This window comes from Chiloscyllium plagiosum, chromosome 15, assembly GCF_004010195.1.
Source record: "Chiloscyllium plagiosum isolate BGI_BamShark_2017 chromosome 15, ASM401019v2, whole genome shotgun sequence".
NCBI classification, from domain to species: Eukaryota; Metazoa; Chordata; class Chondrichthyes; order Orectolobiformes; family Hemiscylliidae; genus Chiloscyllium; species Chiloscyllium plagiosum.
In genome coordinates, this window is record NC_057724.1 from 44,971,586 (window position 1) to 44,992,190 (window position 20,605).

The 20,605-nt window shown below is 37.5% G+C and overlaps 1 protein-coding gene across 4 annotated transcripts in view; it reads left to right on the plus strand.

Annotated features, from left to right (window-relative positions):
- LOC122557277 (phosphatidylinositol-binding clathrin assembly protein-like) overlaps window positions 1-20,605 on the plus strand; it is a 114,191-nt gene that overhangs the window by 33,969 nt on the left and 59,617 nt on the right. For 2 of the 4 annotated variants that reach the window (XM_043704800.1, XM_043704801.1), the window contains exons 9-13: window positions 12-97; window positions 2,676-2,799; window positions 14,812-14,850; window positions 14,953-15,101; window positions 17,753-17,856. In XM_043704800.1, coding sequence (XP_043560735.1) covers window positions 12-97; window positions 2,676-2,799; window positions 14,812-14,850; window positions 14,953-15,101; window positions 17,753-17,856 — 502 coding nt within the window. The remainder of the gene's footprint in view (window positions 1-11; window positions 98-2,675; window positions 2,800-14,811; window positions 14,851-14,952; window positions 15,102-17,752; window positions 17,857-20,605) is intronic. The other 2 variants (XM_043704797.1, XM_043704799.1) reach the window with 1 other exon arrangement.

Consider the following 20,605-nt stretch of genomic DNA (forward strand, 5'->3'; position numbering starts at 1 on the left):
TACCACTACAGGCACCAAGCAGTCTGCTTGAAGCATTGGAACAGCATTTGGCTTCCTTAGAAGGAAAAAAAACAAAAGAATTCTCTGCAGTAAACAGGTGAAATTGTAACAATAAACATTTTGCAGTTAATTGTTGCCTTTAATATTACTCTTGAGCGTCTTAACATGTTATGTATCGGCATTGAGAAGTTTTGGCACCAAGTCATTGAAGAGGATATCAGGACTGGAGGGCAAAATGCCTGGTCCTAGTTAGTTTTTTAAGAACTGAGAGGAGAGAAGTAGCAATGTAGAAAGATCTGGGTAGAGAATTCTAGAGCTTGGGGCCTAGGCTGATGGAAGCTAAGTAAAACAATCGCTATTCTTATGCATAAGAGGACAGAATTGAGGGACTGCATAGATCTAGGAGGTTAGAGGAGGTTAAAGAAGCAAGGGAACTGTGTTGAGCACTTTGAAACTAAATGCAGGGATTATAAATTTGGGAGTATTGTTGAACTGTCAGTTTACGTAAGAGTTGTGACTTCGTGTGAATTACAGTCTGGACTGCAGAGGTTTGAATGAGCTCAACTGTGTTCAGAGGCTGCACAGGAAGGCATTAGAACATGGAGTCTAGAGACAGCAAACATAATTGAGATTTTCATCCGATAAATTGGTGCAATGAAGGAATTTGGCAACATTATGTAGAGTTGGAAATGTCAATCTTGGTGATGGAGCAAATATGTGGTTTGAAGCTTAAGTTAGATTCAAGTCACAAGATGTTACAAGTGACATGAAAGTTTTATTAAAAAAACTTTCATGTTGGAGATCTGAAATTAAAACACAAATAGCTGGAGAAGCTCTGGTATGAAGGTGTAGTTCTGATGAGTCAACAGATTCAATGTGAACTCTGCTTTCTTCCAACTGATACTGCCAGATCTGTTTCTTGAACAATTTTTGTTGCAAGTAACATGGTTCCACTTCAGGTGGTTGTCAGGATTAGAAGGAGGCACCATCAATTTGATTTGAGAAGGGAACAAAAATTAGTTTTCACAGTACTGAGTTGGAGCAAATCTTTCCTTTAATACAGCATTTGATGTTAGGCAAGCAATTATATCAAATCACAGTGAAGGGCTGAGTGAGGTGTTAGGGATGTAAAGCGGAGTATGATCAGATCATTTATGGAGCCTGATACAGTTTCACATTGCTGTGTTGTGCCAATATTACAAGAAGAGTTAAGAAATTAATATACAAAAAGGGGGACCAGGACTAGATCTTGGAGAGATTCCAGAACGGAAGCTTTTGTAGATGATTCTATCTACTATGCAGTAGCTATGAAGAATGATACAGTGCAAGGTTCACTCCGCAGGATATTGAAGAGAAGGTACTATAAATGATTAGCTGAGATTTAAGATTCTGTTTCATAGTCAACTGGATGCTGGCTTTTGGGCAGCTTCTAGAAGCCTGCAACGACTTGGTTAATCAGGAATTCAGGCATGTGCACCTAGAAAATGGAGAATTCAGTTATGACCTCTAGAAATATGAAATTTTAGTGTTTTAAAGAGGACTCTGGTGTGAAGTAACAAAAGCAACACAATCAAAGAATCATAGAATATGTACAGCACAGAAGGAGGTCATTGAGACTGTACCAGTACTGGCTCTCAACAGAAGCAATTTGTTTGGCATAATGACCACCTTTCTCCCCCCATATCCTTTATTGGAGGATGTTGTTAATTTTGAGTCAAAGGCTGAAGATGAGTTGGGAAGGATAGCTTACCATGATAGTCACCATAGGGATGTCAGTATTCCGTTAAATGGACATCAAGTAATTAGTGATTTTCATTGTAGAACATTGTCCCCTTTTGGAAGCCACAATTGAATCTACCTCCATTGTGCTCTTATTTCAGATCCTCATGACACATAGCTTAAAAATAAAAACCCTTTTATTTGTTCGTTTGTTCTTTTGCTATACATATTAAATGGTGTTCTCTGGTTCTTGATCTTGCCACCACTCAGAATAGATTCTCCCCCTTTCCTCTGATATCTCATGATTATGAACAATTCTATCTAACCTTTTCCTAAGAACCGCAGCCACTCCACTGTATCCCTGTAGCTGAAATTTTTCATCCCTATATTATGGAAACAGGCCCTTCAGCCCAACAAGTTCACACTGACCTCCGAAGAGTAACCCACCCAAACCCATTCCAGCAACCCATATTTACCCCTGACCAATGCACCTAACACGATGGGCAATTTATCATGGCCAATTCAACTGACCTGCACATCTTTAGACTGTGGGAGGAAACCGGAGCACACAGAGGATCCTTTGCATCCTTTCTAAGGCGTGGTGCCCAGAATTGAAAACACTATTCTAGTTAAGGACAGACCAGCCTCTTATAGAGACGTGCTATAACTACCTTGTTTTTGTAGTCTTTGCCTCTCAATACTTAAGTTTGTGTGCAATTGATTCATCGAAGCTGGTTAATTTTTGTCCTCTAGTATTAAAATCTCAAATAAAATTGCACTTCATAACTAAAAGATTTATTTTCCCTACATGGTAAATTTTTACCTAAACATTTATTTTCTTTTCTTCCTGAAGAAGGGCCTTCCGGGTCCAAAAAGGAGAGCTTGTTGCTGCTTTACTATTAATACAATAATGCAAAAATATCGATGTGTTCTAAATTCTTTCTGCCACTCCACAGAGCAACTACTCTCTCGAATGCAGTCTCCACTCTTTCCAACACAGGGATGTCTTTGAGTAAAGTTGATGAGCGGGAAAAGCAAGCCGCTCTAGAAGAGGAACAAGCTAGGCTACAGGCTCTCAAGGTTTGTGGCTGCCTTATTAAACATTAATGCTTCTAAAACTTTGGCTGTATTTGAGGGCATTGGAGTATTTGCATGAACACAACTTTTTAATTTCAAATTATTTAAGCCAAACCTAGCTTATTCTCTGCTCCGTACTGTCAAAAATGAGCAGTTAGACGTTTCATTAGTAATGATTTTAATGTGCTGGAAAACTCTCTTTTTATAGTGTAAAAGCTCTGCTTTTTTGCCAATTCTGAAACATAATTTGATTTTTGGAGAGTTTTTAAATTTGTCTCAATTGTTCTACTTTTATTAATTTACAATTGACTTGTAAAATTCTTGGTTGTAGTTCAAAATAGATATCCTAGAAGCAGTTAGAGATTACAGAAGCACTAATATAAGAATTTTGTTTTACAAAACACTTTTAAAAGCAGTAGGGTGTGGAGACTGGGTCTAGTTCAGAGTTATATGGTGGAGCATCAGAGACAACTGGATCAATAGCATCTATTTTGATGTCAAAGAACTCTTCCCATTTCTAAGAAGTAAGTGTGGCAAAATATTGGAGGTATTCAAGAGATAGAGATAGTAATGAAGAGAAGAAGCTGTAGTTAATTTTACTCTCCATTTCAGTGGTGATCTCCGATTCCAACCTTTTTGTGATTTGGTATTAAACATTGTTATTTTAAATGAGTAAATTGACAGTATGCATTGAATCAAATCTACTGTGTAATAATTTGAATATTCTTTCATTAGTTGCCAATATATTAATTATAATTTTATAGGCAAGTTTTCTGACACTAGCTGCTAAATTAATGTAGCTATTTCACAATAGGGTGAACTTCTGATGTGGCATCTTAATCATATGTGCATTGAATCTGAATCCAGTTTTTGATCTGCACATTTAGATTAGAATTAACTAATGAGTAAAGTTGAAATCATTTCAGTGGCAAGGCAGGATATGAGAGAAGTAAACAGGCAATGGAAACTTATGGGTAATGTTTAAGAAATAGAAAATTATTTCAGGCTATAGGGGAGTTGTATGCAGGACTCCCGAGTGGCAACTGTGAATTAGTAGCTTGCATAAATGAAAAGATTTGACAAACATATAACACAGGCAAAATGTTTTTATTAGAAAATTTTAACTTTCCTTTCTGATATGCCATGTGATGGAATTTGTTTAGGTTATCCAGGATATTCTTCTGCATCAGTAACTCAGTGAACTTAAAAAAAAAGTGAGTGATGAGCCAGATTTAGTTAATAGTTTAACAATGTGTGTACATGCAATTAATTGTGTGATGAAACTCCAGTCCATTTAACAAATTAAAAGGAAGATACAGCTGTTAAAATTGTAGATATACACCAGGTGGTTAGCTACCTCACTCCATGGGTGAGGATTTGATTCCAGCTTGGGTGATACTGTGGAGTTTGAAACATTCACCCTGTGTCTGCATGGGTTTCTTTTCCATGGTTTTAAAATAAGTAAAAGAATATGCGGTGTGCCTAATATAATCTTTCAAAATATGCATTTTCCTTTTAGATTGGATAATTTTGTATGTTATTAAGGAAAGATGGGAAAGAGGAACAAAACAAAGGCTTAAACTAATTAGCCAAATGTCTGGAAATTGTTGGCATCTAATTGTACACCTTAAAATTTTTCAGTCAGGACAATCAGTAAAGGATAGGTCGTACTTGATGAATTTTGTTGAATTTCCTTTGAACAGGTGTTAGGATGATGAAGGAATGAATATTTTCATGAATTTTCAGAAGACATTCAATAGAGTTTTTTTTATAAGAGTCTGTTAGGTAAAATTTGAAGTTCATAGAATTCGATGTGAGTTATTGACATGTTTAGGAAATTGACTGGAGGTAGCAGGTATGATGGACAGGCAATTTGATTTGAACCTGTAAGGGTTCTCAACTAGTTGTAGTGAAGGTTCATGGTATTACTACTCGGGTTGTAAAGTGCAGAAAGGATGACCAGCTTTGCTTCTATTTTGTGTAAGAAAGGAAGAACATGTTTATGTTTCACTTGAGTTTGGAGAGTGGTTTACAGTTGTCTGGAAGTTGATGTGGAGTTTGGAAATTTGTTGAAGTGTATATTTTTAATGATCGCTAACAGCCTTTGGGTAGAGCTTGAGGTGAACAGTTGAGTGCAATAGAAATGACTTTTTTAAAGAACAAACTGCTGTTGCCTAGTGACAGAAGTCCAGTATCTCTCAAACTGTACCATCTAAAAGGTCTGGCAGGGTGTGCAGATGTTATCAGAATAACTGTGCTGTTTTAATCGGTCAGTTATCAAAACGGTCAAGGTTGGGGACAATAGCCTGAGTGGCTTAAACTCCAGCAGAATACTGCTGTAGCAATTATCAAAAGCCCATGAGTGGAATCCTCCCAGACCCAAAATACCATTGGACTATGGTGAGAAATTTGGGAGAGTCACGAGAATCACAAGGGATATCTTAACATCAAGACTGACAAGTCACATCTTCCAACAAAGGTCCCAAATGTCAATGAAATTCTTGCTATTGAGCAATAGCCATTCTCTCTCACTGTCAACTTCATTACAATCTATCATGTCTCATTATTATGCAGACTCCTGTTCACCCACACATTTGAATAGAAAGTAGACATGCAGACTTCCTGACATAAAAGTCTGTGGTTATCTATTGACTCCACATTTTTGTTGCTTGCTTCCTCCACTGGACCTCCATCTTACACACCTCGTGCTATCATCTGAAGGAACGGTCCAAGGCTAGCAGTTGTGTGCATGCGCGCACACCGCTGCCCCCCCCCCACCCAATCCCGTCCCGTCCACAGACATTGGAACATTTCAGATGCCTATCTCTCCACATTATCATAGCACGTTTCTGAACTGCTTGCAGTACACTGCTGCATCTTAATGATTCAGTTTGAAGGTCCTCAGCACATGTTTAGTGCTGTTGCGAAGACTCTTTGCATGCTGGGACAGGCACCCAGCTCAGACTGGACCAGTCTGCATCTTGGAGATTCTTGCTTGCTGTCTCAATGCTCACTCATTTTGTACCTACCTAAATGCTCTCAGCATCTCTGCCTTGCCTTGTGTGTCAGTGCTTTGTCCTCTCAGCTACATTTCAGACTCACGGTACTTCTATCTTGCCTTGCAGTGTATTGCAGGTACAAAGCAAGGCCATTTGTCAGAAGTCATCCATCAAAGGGTTTGAAGTTTGTGGCATGGTGCTCTCTCAATAACACAGCTGTGCTCTGATGGCCAATGTGTTTAAAACACTAAACATGTTGCAAGCAGACATCCATGCTTCAAAGTCCCTCTGTCGAGTCAGGGGAGTCAACCTTCAATAACAAAGCAGATCAGAACTTAACATCCGTCTAATGGTTTGGGGGGGTCAATCGGCCATTTGGATGGTCAGGCTTCTCCATTTTGTAGGAGGAATTGAATGCCAGGCAGCACCCCCATGTGCAGACATGTCCACAGGTGTTTTAGCTCTTTTCAGTTGTATTGTGGATAATAGAATTTTTAATAATGATGAGTGATAAAGAGGAATTGGAGGAGAAGAACAAGCTGTTTAGCTCAGCTTAAATTGTTGGTGTAGGTGGGGGCAAGGTAGTGCTATGTCTTGAGTGAGTGAGTTGAAGATGCAGAGGCCATGCAGCGATAGTTGTGTGGGATGTTGATGGTGTGGGTGAGAGTGAGGAAAGATTTTGCATATAATAGTGAGATAAGCTAGACCATGAGCCTTGATAACTGACCAGTGCAGTACCAGAATGTGTGACTAAGAGCACAGATGCTAATGGAAGAGGCCATTGACCTTCCTTTGGCATCACTGCATGTTCCTCTGGGCAATTGAGACCAAAGTGACATGGGTGGCAGCCTCCGACCAGACTGAATCTGGTGTTGTGATCTCCTCTGGCAGTCCTAGGGAAGAAGGGGGCTCTCTTCTGTATCAGCCTGTCCACCAAACTGTGCAGGGCAGTTTCACGCTGCTAATACTCTGATGTGCAATGACATTGTTTAGGTGGTGCCAGTACCAGGGTTTCTGGACTATCTTAGCAATTCTTAAAAAGGTCCGGTTACTGTATATGGGACATCCAAGCTAGCATTGGACAAGAGGGCTGTGGTAATAGTTAATGAGGTGAGTTTGGGACAATTGCATGAAAACATTGCTAGGCCTTGTGAGAAACTTTCCATGAAACTCAATAAAAGTAATACTTGCCCAAAATATGGGGCGATTCAGCCCATGTGTGTTCCAGAAGTGAACTCAGTCAGAAGGAAGCTCCAGGAACCAATTGCAGCCATGCCTTCTGAACAAGAAACTCCAAAATGGAAACTGGGTGATCTTTTCTGAGGTTTGAGTATCTGTATGATTCCTGTAAAGGGTAAAGGGTTGATTCACTATCATATTTGTAATGAAAATGTTTTGAATGGGGTTCTTAAATGTAAACATTTTTTTCTTTCTTGTAGTAAACTTTGTTCTTTAGTTTGAAACCACCTTATAAATATGTGCAATATACTTCTATCACTATCATGTGAACAAACAGCAAGAATAAAACTTAATCTGTTGAGCAGGTTTCACTCTGGGATTGAACTTATTCAGTATTGCTATCAGCTAGGGTGGTAAAACATTTTGTTGTAATTCCTAGCTACTTGAGGGAATAGAAAGCTCTAACCAAAATTGCTAATGTAACTTGGATAAAAACGAATGCGTGCATTTTTTATATATGGAGAACACTTTTCAGGATAACTGGATGTCTCAAAAGTACTTCAGAAAAATACCTCCTTGCCTCTAAAGTAGTCACTGTGATAGCTGTTTGGATGACTAATTTGTACTCAATAAGCAGTATTGTGGTAATGACCTTTTTTTGCGAGATATTGATTTGAAGGATAAGATTAGCCTGGGCAATGGGGATAGTTCCTCTATTCTTGAAGATGTTTTAATGTGATCCTTTGTATCCACCTTATGAGATTGATTAATTTGATTTATAGCTTTAGGTTACATCACCTGCAGGTGTGATAAGTAATTTACAAGGCAAATGGAATTTTGTCATTCGTTGCTAAAGAGATTGAGTTTTAAAACAGGGAGGTTATGTTTTAGCTGTATCGGGTCCTGACTAGGCCACACCTAGAGTACTGCTTGCAGTTTTGGTCTCTTTACTGGCCCTAGAGGGGGTGCAGAGAAGGTTCACTAGGTTGATTCTGGAGTTGAGGGGATTGGCTTATGAGGAGAGACTGAGTAAACTGGGATTATGTTGATTGGAATTTAGAAGAATGAGGGCAGATATTATAAAAACATAAAATTTATGAAGGGGGTAGATAAGAGAAGTAGAGAGGATGTTTCCACTGGCAGGTGAAACTAGGGCCAGAAGGTATAGCCTCACAATTAGGGGGAGCAGGTTTAGAACTGAATTGAGTAGGAATGTCTTCACCCAGAGGTTTGTGAATCTGTGGAATTCCCTGCCCTGTGAAATGGTTGAAGCTTCTACAGTAAAGCTAAGAATTTTTGAACAGTAAAAGAATTTAAGGGTTATGGTGAGAGAGCAGATAAGTGGTGCTGAAGCCATGAAAAAATCAGACATGATCTTAAATGGTGGAGCAGCTTTGAAGGGCCAGATGGCCTACTCCTGCTCCTAGTTCTTATGCTGTATAAGGAGCATTATAGGTAGTGTAGATGAATATGTAAAATTAATCAAAGCTAACAACAGCCAGAGATGTTAATCAATTAGGCAAAATGGTTGGTGTTTGCAAGGTCAGCAAAGGACTTACAAATTATTCTATTCAATTTATTTTTAAATGATATGGTAGAAACAGTGGAGATTTCAAAAGATGTCTAGATACCTAAATCATTAAAATGTCATGGACAGGTCCCTCAAACCATAAAAAGCTTAATGTGGAAGTAGGCCAATCAGCCTACAAAGTCCACTCTGACCCTCTAAGGAGCATACCACCCAGACTCCCCTTCCTAACCTGTCCCTGCATTTCCTGCAACTAATCCACGTAGCCTGCGCATCCCTGAATACTAATGGCAATTTAACATTGCTAGTCTGCCTAACCTGCATATCTTTGGACTGTGGGAGGAAACTAGAGCACCCAGAGAAAACCCCTGCAGACACTGGGAGAACATCCAGATTCTACATGGACAGTAGCCCAAAGCTAGAATCAAACCTGGGTTCCTGGCACTGAGGCAGCAGTGCTACCTACTGAGCCACCGTGCCACCCCAAATCATCAAAGAATTGTATAAACTATGTTATAATGGTTATAAAGCTTAGGATTAGCCTCAATTATATAAACCTATTTTTTAAAAACGTCTCCTTTCTAAGGAAGGAATGTAGTACAGGCTTACTGGAATGTTATCTGAATTCCAAAAGTTAACTTACAAGATATTGTACAAAGGGCCATAATCTCTTTTTGGGTTAAAAGGTGACTTGATCAAAATTTTCATCATTTTTAGGGAGAGTAGTTAGGATAGTTCAAAATTCACTCTACTGATGTGTCGAACAAGGGGAAGTAATTAAAATTTGAGGTAAACCTTCCAGGACTGAAATTGGAAACCTCTTTTGGACATAAATACCAGTACAAGTTTGCAATTCTTCTGCAAACTGATGCTATATCAACAGTTATTTTACATCTGAGATTGACAATTTTTGTTAGACAAATGTTTCAAGGTACTTGGGGCAGTGTTATGGTATAGATTTCTCATAGCGCAACTGTTTCAAAGGGCTGAGTGGCATACTTCTCTTCCTGAGTTTCCATGAAGGAGTGTATAGTTTGAAAATCTTACACTTAAGATTTCAGTCTTGGATCTAGGCCGCCAAACACTTCATTTTGTCTTTAATAAATGCTCCTTTAGTTCCCTACCTGTGTAATTTCAATATCAAAACAAGCAATACTCATGTTATTATAAAAGTTGGATACTGTTATTCATATAATAGTCTAGTGTATTAAATACTTATAATCGTGACAACTTCACACAAGTGTTCAAAGATAAAAATGAATGCATTTGATATGGAAACTTAATTGGACTATTGATTTTCATTAGTTTGATTCTAGCCTTGGGCTACTGTCCATGTGGAATCTGCATGTTCTCCCCATGTCTGCTTTGCTCTGTTTGACTAGAGGAGTACATGATGTCGGGTTGGCTTTAGTCTTCTGCAAAAAAGATTCTCTTCACATTCTTCCAACTGCCCTGCACCTCCTTGAGCATTTAAATTTTCCAAACCACTTTTATCCTTCTCTTTGGAAGGAAAGGATTAATTAAAATCAATTATTACAAATAACAAAGTGCGAGAGAGCCCAGCATTTATGGCGGCATCTCTGATAGAAACAGTTAGTGTTTTGATTCTAGTCTGACGCTATTTCAGAATTGAAAGGAGCTAGAAAATGGTTTTTATGCTGTTTAGAGAGGAGGAAGAATAAATGGAATTAATTGTTAATTTGCTGTGTAATTTTACTTGAAACCAAATGTGAATGAACTTCGGAAACATTTCAGATAATTGAAGTCCTTAGTACTGTTGACATTTGAGTTACCTTAAAATCTGTTCAATGTTGGGAATATTGGAGAAGGAGAAATTGGATGTTGAAATTTACCATGCAGAAAAATGCCATTCCATCTAAAGTTGCAATTTTCAGGAATACTATTATTTTTAACTGAACATAGGTTCCTTTAGAATTGATATTTCTGCAGGGTCTTCCTTATCAGAAATGAAAACATTTTAAACATTATGCTCATGTTAATTTTTCTTACATTGGTAAGCATTTCAACTTAATTTTCTTTCACGTTCTTAAAATTCATTTTATTTTCCTCCTTGTCCTACCCCTGATCACAACCTAACATACCCCTCTGATCCACCTGATCAGCTCCCTCTTTGACCCTCCCAAATGTGTTTTTGCTCTCTCCCAGCCCCTCAAAAATAGAGCCTGTGGCATCACTAATATCACAGCAGTTGTCTGATCACATCTTTTTGAGAGGCACCACACCTTTTTTTAATTTGCTGGCCACCATTCCTCCAGTATCCACTAGCTGTGGAGCCTTAGCCTGCCTTCCTCTTCTTTTGACCAGCAGGGCATTAAAACTATTGGATTCAGTTATAATTATCACCAACTCAAGCAGGCAGATGAATAAGCCTGATGGGAACTGTTTAAAAGCTTCCTGGTGCAGACCTTGGACAGTTGTGTATTCAACAGCAGTGTCTGGGGCTCCATTCTGAGGGTCAGGTAAAGGAGCATATCTAAGCTGGAATAAGGGGAGGAATCTCATCTTAAAGAACAAAAATTTCACCAAAATGGCACAGTGATATCTGGTAAATATCATTGAGTATTGCAGAACTAACTTTAATGTTATGATATTGTAGGGACCAATAACACTAAAAAGTGAAAGTGTTAAATGACGACTAACTTGGTCTGTACCTTTTTTGTAAGACAACTTCACATCCGTGCTTCTGCAGCAATCTTTTCCAAACACAAGGAAGAGGTACTGATTGAGACATCTGAATTAAAAATGTAAAGGGAATGGGCAAGTCTGTTTCTGTTCAAACCCCTTTTTTGATTGAAATACGTTTTCATATCTGTCTCACTTGGTTCAATGTCCACTGGATAGTCTGGTGTCATGTTACTGATTGTGCAGAGGTCAGAGACTGAGAGAAATTAGATTGCAATGTTCCATCTTAATAGGATGGACTTTATTGATGATTTGAATTTGTTTTAAAAAGTTGCTTGTTTACTGAGATTTGACCTGTATATATCTGCATTGTGAACAGATCAGAATTAACTGAATTTTGTACCCTATCATGATCAAAAGCACCCTAAAGTTGTTAATCATCAGAATTGCCATCAAAATGGGTTCACTGTTGAAGAAATTAGATGCTTTTGCATTAAGTTGAAGTGCCAGAAAATTATATTCTCAAATCATTTTGATTTTAATCCAAAAGCAAATTGCAGACTGGGGTAAGAATCTTTTCTCACTTTCTTATATAAAACATTTAAAAATGTAGATCCTGGAAAAATTTCTTGAAGCCACTTGATATGAATGTATAATTCTAAAATTGTCAATATTTGTCTAAATTCCATTTGATAGACTTGAATAAGTTTGTTTGTTAATGTTGAGTCGCACGGTTTCCAAGTCTGTTCAGTCCTTTTACATAAAGGATCGATCTTTTCTGTGATGATTTCTTTCTAGCTGCATATGGTGGCCTATACAACAAAAAAAAACTTCTTTCACATTGTAATCATAGCATTAGAGTTCTGTTTCCAGGCCTAATGGCATGTTTGAATCTATCCATGAGTGAGGTTATATTGAATTTGTTTTGTCAAATAGTTTGACTCAAATCACAATGAAGTAAACTTCCTCTTGAAACCGGATTTTGCCAGTTTTCCTGCTACTTGTATTGGGTCTATAATTTTTGTTTAGAATGCACGAGGTTTCAGAAAACATTTTTTTTCCTTTTTTTTCCCCTTCTTTGTGAAGATATTAAACATATACAAATATCGGTAGCTTGTTGCTATCTTAAGTGCCCATTCCACGATTGACCAGCAACTGTAGAGCTGGGGGACTAGCGGATATCTAACAGTATAACTGTATTTAACAAGGAAAGCCAAACATGCCCAGGGACTTTAAGCCAGACAGTTTAATATCAGCCATAAGTAAAATAATGGCATCCCTGTTAAACGACAATTAGAAAAATGGGAGCATGAATTTCCAAAAGGGATATCTTGCCTTACCAACCTTTTTTAAAATCCCTTTTGAAAAGGCAACTGAGTGAAACAGTGATGAAGTACATGCAACTTACCTGGATTTTCAAATAGCCTTTGATATTCATCACACTATCTTAGCAAAGCATGTAGAGCTAGGAGGCATGTACTAGAATGGCTAGTTGGCTGCAAAGCAGAAAGTAAGGATAAAACACCACTTCAGAATAAAAAATGGTGAAATCTGGAGTCCCACAAGTGTCAATGCTTGGACAACCGACTATATTAACAATTTAGACTTTTTGAAATCAAAAACACAATTCCAGATTTTTGAATTACATTAAATTGAAGAGTGGGGAGAAGCTGGGCAATGCTGAGGAAGACTGTGCCATTTGGAAGGAGTAAAAGAAATGCAAAGTACTTGGTGAATGGTAAGATTCTTAGTGGTGTAGATGAGCTGTATCTGTATCCATATAAGTAGATCCCTGAAAGTTGCCACCCAGGTTGATAGGGCTGTTAATAAGACATACGTATGTTAGCTTTGTGCTGTACAAAACACTGGTGTGGCTGCACCTGGAGTATTGCGTGCAGTTCTGGTCACTGCATTAGAGGAAGGATGTGGAAGCTTTGGAAAGGTTCAGAGGAGATTTTTCCTAGGCTGTTGCCTGGTTTGGGAGGAAAGGCTGAGGGACTTGAGGCTGTCTTTGTTAGAGAAGGAGGCTGAGGGGTGACTTAATTAAGACATATAAGGTAGTCAGAGTTAGATAGGGTTGACAGTGAGAGCCTTTTTCCTCAGATGGGGATGGCATCTGAGGTGACATAGCTTTAAATTGAAGGCTGATTAGATATAGGACAGATATCAGGTAGTTTCTTTATTCAGCGTAGTAGAAGCATGGAATGTCCTGCCTGAAACAGTAGCAGACTCACCAACTTTATGGGCATTTAAATGGTCATTAGATAAGCATATGGATGAGAATGGAATAGTGGTTTTGCAAGTTGGTGCAACAGAGGACTGAAAGACATACACTATAAAGTTCTATGTTCTTCCCTCACTGTGCAGTTGTGCAACACAGCAAGTAGGCTGCACACAACCATGATAGCCTTTAGGATCTTCATGTACATAGCTGCACTGCTATCTTGAAAATACCAACAAGCTGCATAAAACCAAGAAACATTAGAGGGAATATTCATTGCAACAAATTGCAAAATCAACTAATATACCTATCCTCTAAGTTTATTAATGTCGAAAATCATTTACACAGATGTTAAATTTTGGTGAGGGGAAAATAAGTTATGTATTACTTGATGAATAAGGATCTAAATGGGGTAGAAGAGCAAAGGGATCTGTAAGTACAGAAATATCAAACACCAGTTACTTTTAGACTTTTAACAAAAGCAAGCCTTCTAGACGGAAAGAATTGAAAATCAGGTGGTTAACTTTATATCAAACCTTTAGACTTCTATGGTATATGCAATTCTCATTTCTGTATTATACAGATGATTGTAAAGGCATTGGAGAGAGTACAGAAACGTTTAGATGAATGATAAGAATGACCTTGCATTCTTTCTAGCAGAAAGAATGAAAAATGCATAATTTCATCCTGAAGAGAAGCTTGAGGGGAGACCAACTAGAGATGTTTAAAATTTGAAACATTCTTGGTAGAGTAGACAGTGCTTCCACTTTTGAGACCGCAAAATGTTAAAAGTCAGCCATGTAAGATAATTACCAAGAAATCAGAGTATACAGAAAACAAGTCTTCATCCAAAGTGTTTTGAGGATTTGAAATTTTCTTTGAAATTTGGGGACTAATTGTATTAAATTATATAAATGCATTTTAGGGAAAAAAAAATCTAATCACCTAAGAAGGGGGAAAAGATGTTATGCTGATTAATATAAGATGAAGAATGTGGAAGGAAACTTGAAAGGTGCACAATCATTGTGGATTTGTTGGGCCAAACAGCCTGTTTCTGTGTCAGCATGTCATATACTATAATTAGTGCGTAGTTTGAATGTATAATGTATGCATCACAACCTAGAAATTTTGTGCTATTAATCAGGTTTTGTACACTATTTCCTAGAAGAGTGACTAACAGTTTAGAACCAATTTTCTTGTCTTCCTTTCATACCTTTTTGCCCCAACCCTACCCCTCGACCAAGTCACGGGGTAGTGATGCCGATTGTCCAAGTGAAATACATCAGCTGTATCCAGTAATATAGGCAGTTGTATAAAAGGAACAGTTGAGATAGTGTGCTTAGTTCTAAAGACACCTTTTGAAGTATGGTGAATTTGTGGCTCCATGGTTTGGAACACACTCCCCCTAGCTAGCTGTGCCTAATTTGTAATTTCTGCCAATGTAGGCAAAGTGCGATGCTATTCCACCTGGATTTGTGATGCAGGTAGGTAATGCTCATCATTAAATAATCAGCTGAATTCACTTAATTTATGTTGTACTTTATGCAAGAACAACCTGAGAAATCTATCTCTCCTGTTCTTGACAGGAGCAGCGACATAAAGAAATGTCTGTGCCACCCCAGTCAGCAACAGCATCCACAACTGTCTCCCCAAGCTCCACATCAGGGAAAAGTATCAGTACAACTGCAACAGTTGATCTGTTCTCAGTAGCTGCACCAGCAACAAATACTAACAGGTACGCAACTTTTCATTTAATTCGTTGAAGTAGTTAATGTCTAATAATTCACTGTCTGACAACTAACTTCAGTGATTTAATGTATCCAAGTAACTTGTGAATTGCTTTGGATATTTTAATAAATCAAGGTAAATAAAATAGAGCAAATTTCTGAGAATTGGATTGTATAAGTAGCATCATTAGGAAACTTATGACTTAACTTTGAATTAAATTATCCAAAGGCTTGTGTGGTCTGGAATGGTATCTCACCAGTCTTGGCTTCTTAAGACATGCTTGATGTAGCATTTAAAAACAATTCCCTATCTATCCCAATTTATATTGGTTAAATATCATAATTCTAAATGGAAAGGAACAAAAAGATTAAGCTTATTAATTTTTAAATTTAATTATGGAGGTGATGAATCAAATTGAAATCTACTGCAAGTATTTGGGTATGCAAGGTCATGGTTCTGGTTGGATGCATCCGGAAGAGACCGTGATATTTGTTAACGGTTTGCACCCATGCAAAGCATAAAATCAATATTGAATTAAGATGCAAAAATGCATTTCACGATCAGTCTATTTTACAGATGAGGAAAAAAAAGTGGAAATCTTCCTCCATGTCATTAAAATGCGTTCATTTTTAAATAAACATAATCAGCCCAAAGAAACATCAGACTCAAACCAGTATATATTTTCATTTGAACCTTAACGTGCTCTTTAGATGTAGCATCTTTATGAACCTGAAGTTGGGGAAAGCGTCTTTTTAAAAAGTGATTTGTTTGAGTATTTTCTAATACATTTTTACAGTAGTACAGAACAAGTCTCCAGGATTAAATTTGAAAAGAAATGAAATATAATTAAAAGACCAGAAAAATCACTTCTATTTTTCTGATGTCTCTTAAAGTAAGACATCAATGTTGAAAGTCTCTTGATTTAAGCACAGTTGGAGAATATTGAAATGAGCCTGAGGTATGACTTGTATAGTCGGAGATTCCTTTGTTCAGAAGGTTTAATGTGTGAACAAAAAACTCAAGGAGACTTCATGGTGTAGTTTCATGTGAAATTCACTTGCCCAGGTCTGCAATTTTGTAAAATTCTTAATGTCTATTACACCCAGATTGCCAATATATCTGGTCACAAATGCAGAGGAACAATCCTGGTCTATTTAGTCATTTTAGTTGAAGCAGTTTTGCATATCTGTAGATTGGTTTTTGGTTTGTTTTTCAATTTTCTCAATTTCTTTAGATGTCTATTTTGAAACCAAATTATTTGATCAAGATATCCAAGTCAATTTTGGAAAATGTCTTGAGTTTCTGCTCAAGCTAAGCTTGCAAATAAAACAGCACTGAAGGCAGATGAAAGTATGAAATAATGTGCTAATTTTGCATGCACTGTTTCTGTTATAATTGCTACAGTTACTTTAGTCTTGAGAGGTGTCATAAATGATTAGTGCTGTTTAAAAGTTGTGAAACTTGAAAATGCAATTATTGTCCAGTGCAGAAATTGTGAAATTGTTCTTCCTCGGAAAATGAAACACACCTGTATAACTAAATTGTTTCAAATTAAGAAGAGGCTCAGCTTTGATTTTGATGTTTAATGTTCATGGGAATATAAAAGACAAATTGTTCAATGTACAAATTAATACTTGGCATTTTGAATATTTTTAATTAGATGATATGAGTAACTTGACTTGTAAGCTTTACAAAACTAATCAGTTGCATTGAGCTACATATTAATTGTGTATAATTTTTTTTAATTTCCACTAAATCTGGCACCCTATGGCTGGGCTTGGAATCATAGTTATCGGGCACAAAAGGAGGCATTTACCTGATCATTATTGAAACAGCAGTGGAGCAGTCACTGGCACTTGAACCAATTGTTTTTGTTCACATAACTGCAGTTGTACCTCTCCACCTTCTATAAATGTAGAAGATCCACATGGCGCACCTGTATATGCAGTTCTCCTTCACATTCTTTCCAAGGTTTTTTGTTTACAATGCTACAAGAGAAAACTTGCAAGTAACTTACTGAAATGTGGTTAATGAGTCATCTAATTATTTGCAAATATGTTTTCATTTGATTTAATTTATCCAAATTATTTGCCCGATATTGTCAATTATTTTGGATATTCAGTAGGTGACAATGGAAGTAGCAGAGAGAATTGCACTATTTACATTTGACTCCTTGTCTTTAACAGCTCGAATACTTTTCCAGAATTGGCCTTTTTTTGTTTTGAAGAACCACGGAATTGGATATGCTGTTAATTGGCTCCTGCACATTTTTAATCAAAAAGCACTTTCATATTGATAGTGTTCTGCTTATTATCAACCGAATGTAATGTTTTCAGTGGAGACAGGCTCTAGGTATCTGGTACTTGAGGTTTTTTGGAAATTAGAACTGGTGATTGAAGGTGGTGCAAAGCGTGATACTTTACTATTACCTTTCCAGTGGATCCAGTATGCATCAACAATGTACAAATAGGTTTGTTTTATCCAAGAAGTAGGAGAACAAAGGTTGCACACTATGGGTTTCCAGTTGAGTTCCGCACTCCTGGCATCCCTGTAACTAACCAGAAAGGTAGTTACAAATATTTTAGAAACCTTGGGCAAAGGGTTATCTTAGCAATCTTTCTGTGACATTAATTTAGAATATTTTGGTTTCTTGTCCAGTGCCCCTAATTTGTCCAATGATATCTTCAACCTGGAGTCAGCTTTTGTACCTGCTGTACAGAGCACACCAGCAATATCAACCTCAGTAGCTAACGCATGGGGAGGTAAGTTTTTTTTTAATTTATTCCATATGCTAAATAATTATTACATCATTTGGCTTTCTTTTTGTGTAAGGTGAGCTTAATTTGTGATTTGGCTGCAGTGTAATCAGCATTATTTACTTGCATCCACTTGTTTTACTTTGTGTGAAAACATTTGGGCTTGTAGGAGACTGAAATGAAAAATATTAATTATCTGTACTATTTTGCAGTACTGCTCCATTTCTGCTCATGATTTTCAAGGATGTTTTTTAGATCAACATTTTTCCAGAATACTCCTGGTTGCAAAGAAACTAACAAAAATGATTGACACCAATTCCTTTTGCTACTGGCATAGACTTCAATTTATTGGAGTAAAAGACAGATCAACTGAATTTGTACACTGGCTGAATGTGATGTGCCTCAGGGATCTGTACTCAGGCCTCAGCTTACAATATATTTATCAATGACATTCAAAGAATAAAAAGCCATACATCCACGTTTAGCTGACCGTGTTAAGTTGCAAAAGGACATTGATAGTTTAAGTTAGTGTGATTGGCATTCTGGCTGAGGCCATCCTTTTTAGATCCAAAAAATTAGATTATTTTATAGAGTGAGATCACTCAACATAATACTTGAACTTGAGTGGGCATCTGCTGACACTTTTTGCCACTCAAAGAGCCCAATCTACTTCAAATTACCCTGGGAGAAATTATAATTTAATAATTTAAGCAACAGGTAAAGCTGGCCATCTCATGCTGCTACATTGCAATGTAGCAATGAGTCATTCTTCACAACAGTGCTGTCGTCAAAGAAAAAAAGTTGTTCTGCCTGCACACAATTGTGTTGTGGTATATGAATTTCAGTGCTGTATGACATATGTAGGCTATACATGCCAGCAGCTGGCCGACTATATCAAACAACACACCACTTTGACCTTTTCGCAGTGGGCTGCTTGTCTGTGGTTGCAAACCTCAGAACATCATATCCAACAGCAGAATTACACCCAAGTATTGGACAGCCGCTAGACTGTTGTGCTTCTGGAATTCACATCATAGGAGAGACGTGTTTGCACTGCAGATGGTAGAGGAGATTTTGCTGGGCTGAAGAGCTTTTTTTATGAAGAGTAATTGGATAGATGGGTTGTTTGAAGCAGAGGAGACTGAGAGGGGATCATGATTAAGATGTATGTAATTTGAAGGAAATAGATAAGATAGATGGAAAGAAACGTTCCACTTGGTGGAGGGATCAGTGACTTGGGGGGGGGGGATATAGATTTAAGGTAAGGGGCAAGAGGCTTTGAGGGGTTCAAAGGAAAATTCTTTTTTACTCAGAGGGTGATGGGCATCTGGAACTCGGCCTGAAACCCTCAACATTTAAGTATTTAGATGTACATTCACGATGCCAAGGCCATGGCCAAGTGTTTAAAAATTGGATTCAAACAGTTAGCTAGTTATCTTCAACCAGCACAGACTCAATGGGTGAAAGGGTCACTTTCTAGCCTGTAGACCTCTGTTACTCCAACACTTGTCTGTGTGGTTACAGTCCAGACCAAATCCCCTTCAGATATATTAAGGAGATTGCATTGACCCAAACTTTTTTCTTATCTAAAGGCAAGTGTAAGATGCTGTGTCCCAGACGTAATTCAATTGGTTCTGCTACTTGGCTTTAAGAAAGACACTTTACTTTATAGTTAAGATACAAGCAAAAAGAAGAATTGGTCTAACTTTAACTCTGTTGAAAAACTTAACAGAATAATAAATTATTTAACTACTGAAAAGTGACTGTTCAATATGTTAATATTCCTTAATTTGTCTTTGCCAAGTATGTGTTTAAGTCAAATGGATTGTCTAATATGCAATGTTTTTCTAGTCCAGAAGAAAAGAACATAGAGAAAATCCTGGCAGAGAGAAAACTTGAGTATTTTGCAGTAGTAGGGAAAGATGTATGGCAGCTTCAAATCCCCAGCAACTACTGAAAACTAAACTAAAACCCTGTTTCCACCCATTCATGTTGCTTCTATTGTTCCAACATTTCTTTTAAAGTCCTGAAGGTCTCTTAAACTATTTACCTTAACTTGAAACGGAGTGCTTGACGTTTTTATCTTGACCTTCATCTTTGTTTTGAAAAAAAACGAAGACACAAAACACCTCTTAAAGCTATTGTATTGTCACTGTGTTAAGATTTACAGCAGAAACCATTTCAAAATTTGGTGGAGCTTACTTATGCAAATGGATAACATTACAAGAAAGTACATATTCTCACACAAGACCTTGCTGCTTGTATCAGAGAGGAATTTGTTCACACATTGAATTTGTCATGAGTTCCGAGGCGCATTGTAAAGGTTTGTCTTGCGAGCAATACAGAGAGAGCATATAATTAAGTAGCATAGATAAGTAAATAATAGGTAAACGGCAGCAAAAACAAAAACAGGTACAGGCGAATGTTAAGAGTTTGTGTCCATTTCAGTATCCTAACAGTAGGATAGAAACTGTTTTAAAACCGGCTGGTGTGTTTGTTCAGGCTTTTGTACTTTCTCCATTATGGTAAAGGTTGTAGGAAAAAAAAATTGCCAGGGTGGAATGGATTTTTGAGAATGCTGGCGGCCGTTCCTTGACAGCAGGCCAAGTAGATGGATTCTATAGATGAGAGATTGGCTTTTGTGATTGCCCGGGCCAAGTTCACCACTCTGTCACTGTCTCCGATCTTGAATGGTACAGTTGTCGTACCAGCTAGTGATACATACAGAATGCTATAACTATAAAAGTTGGCAAGG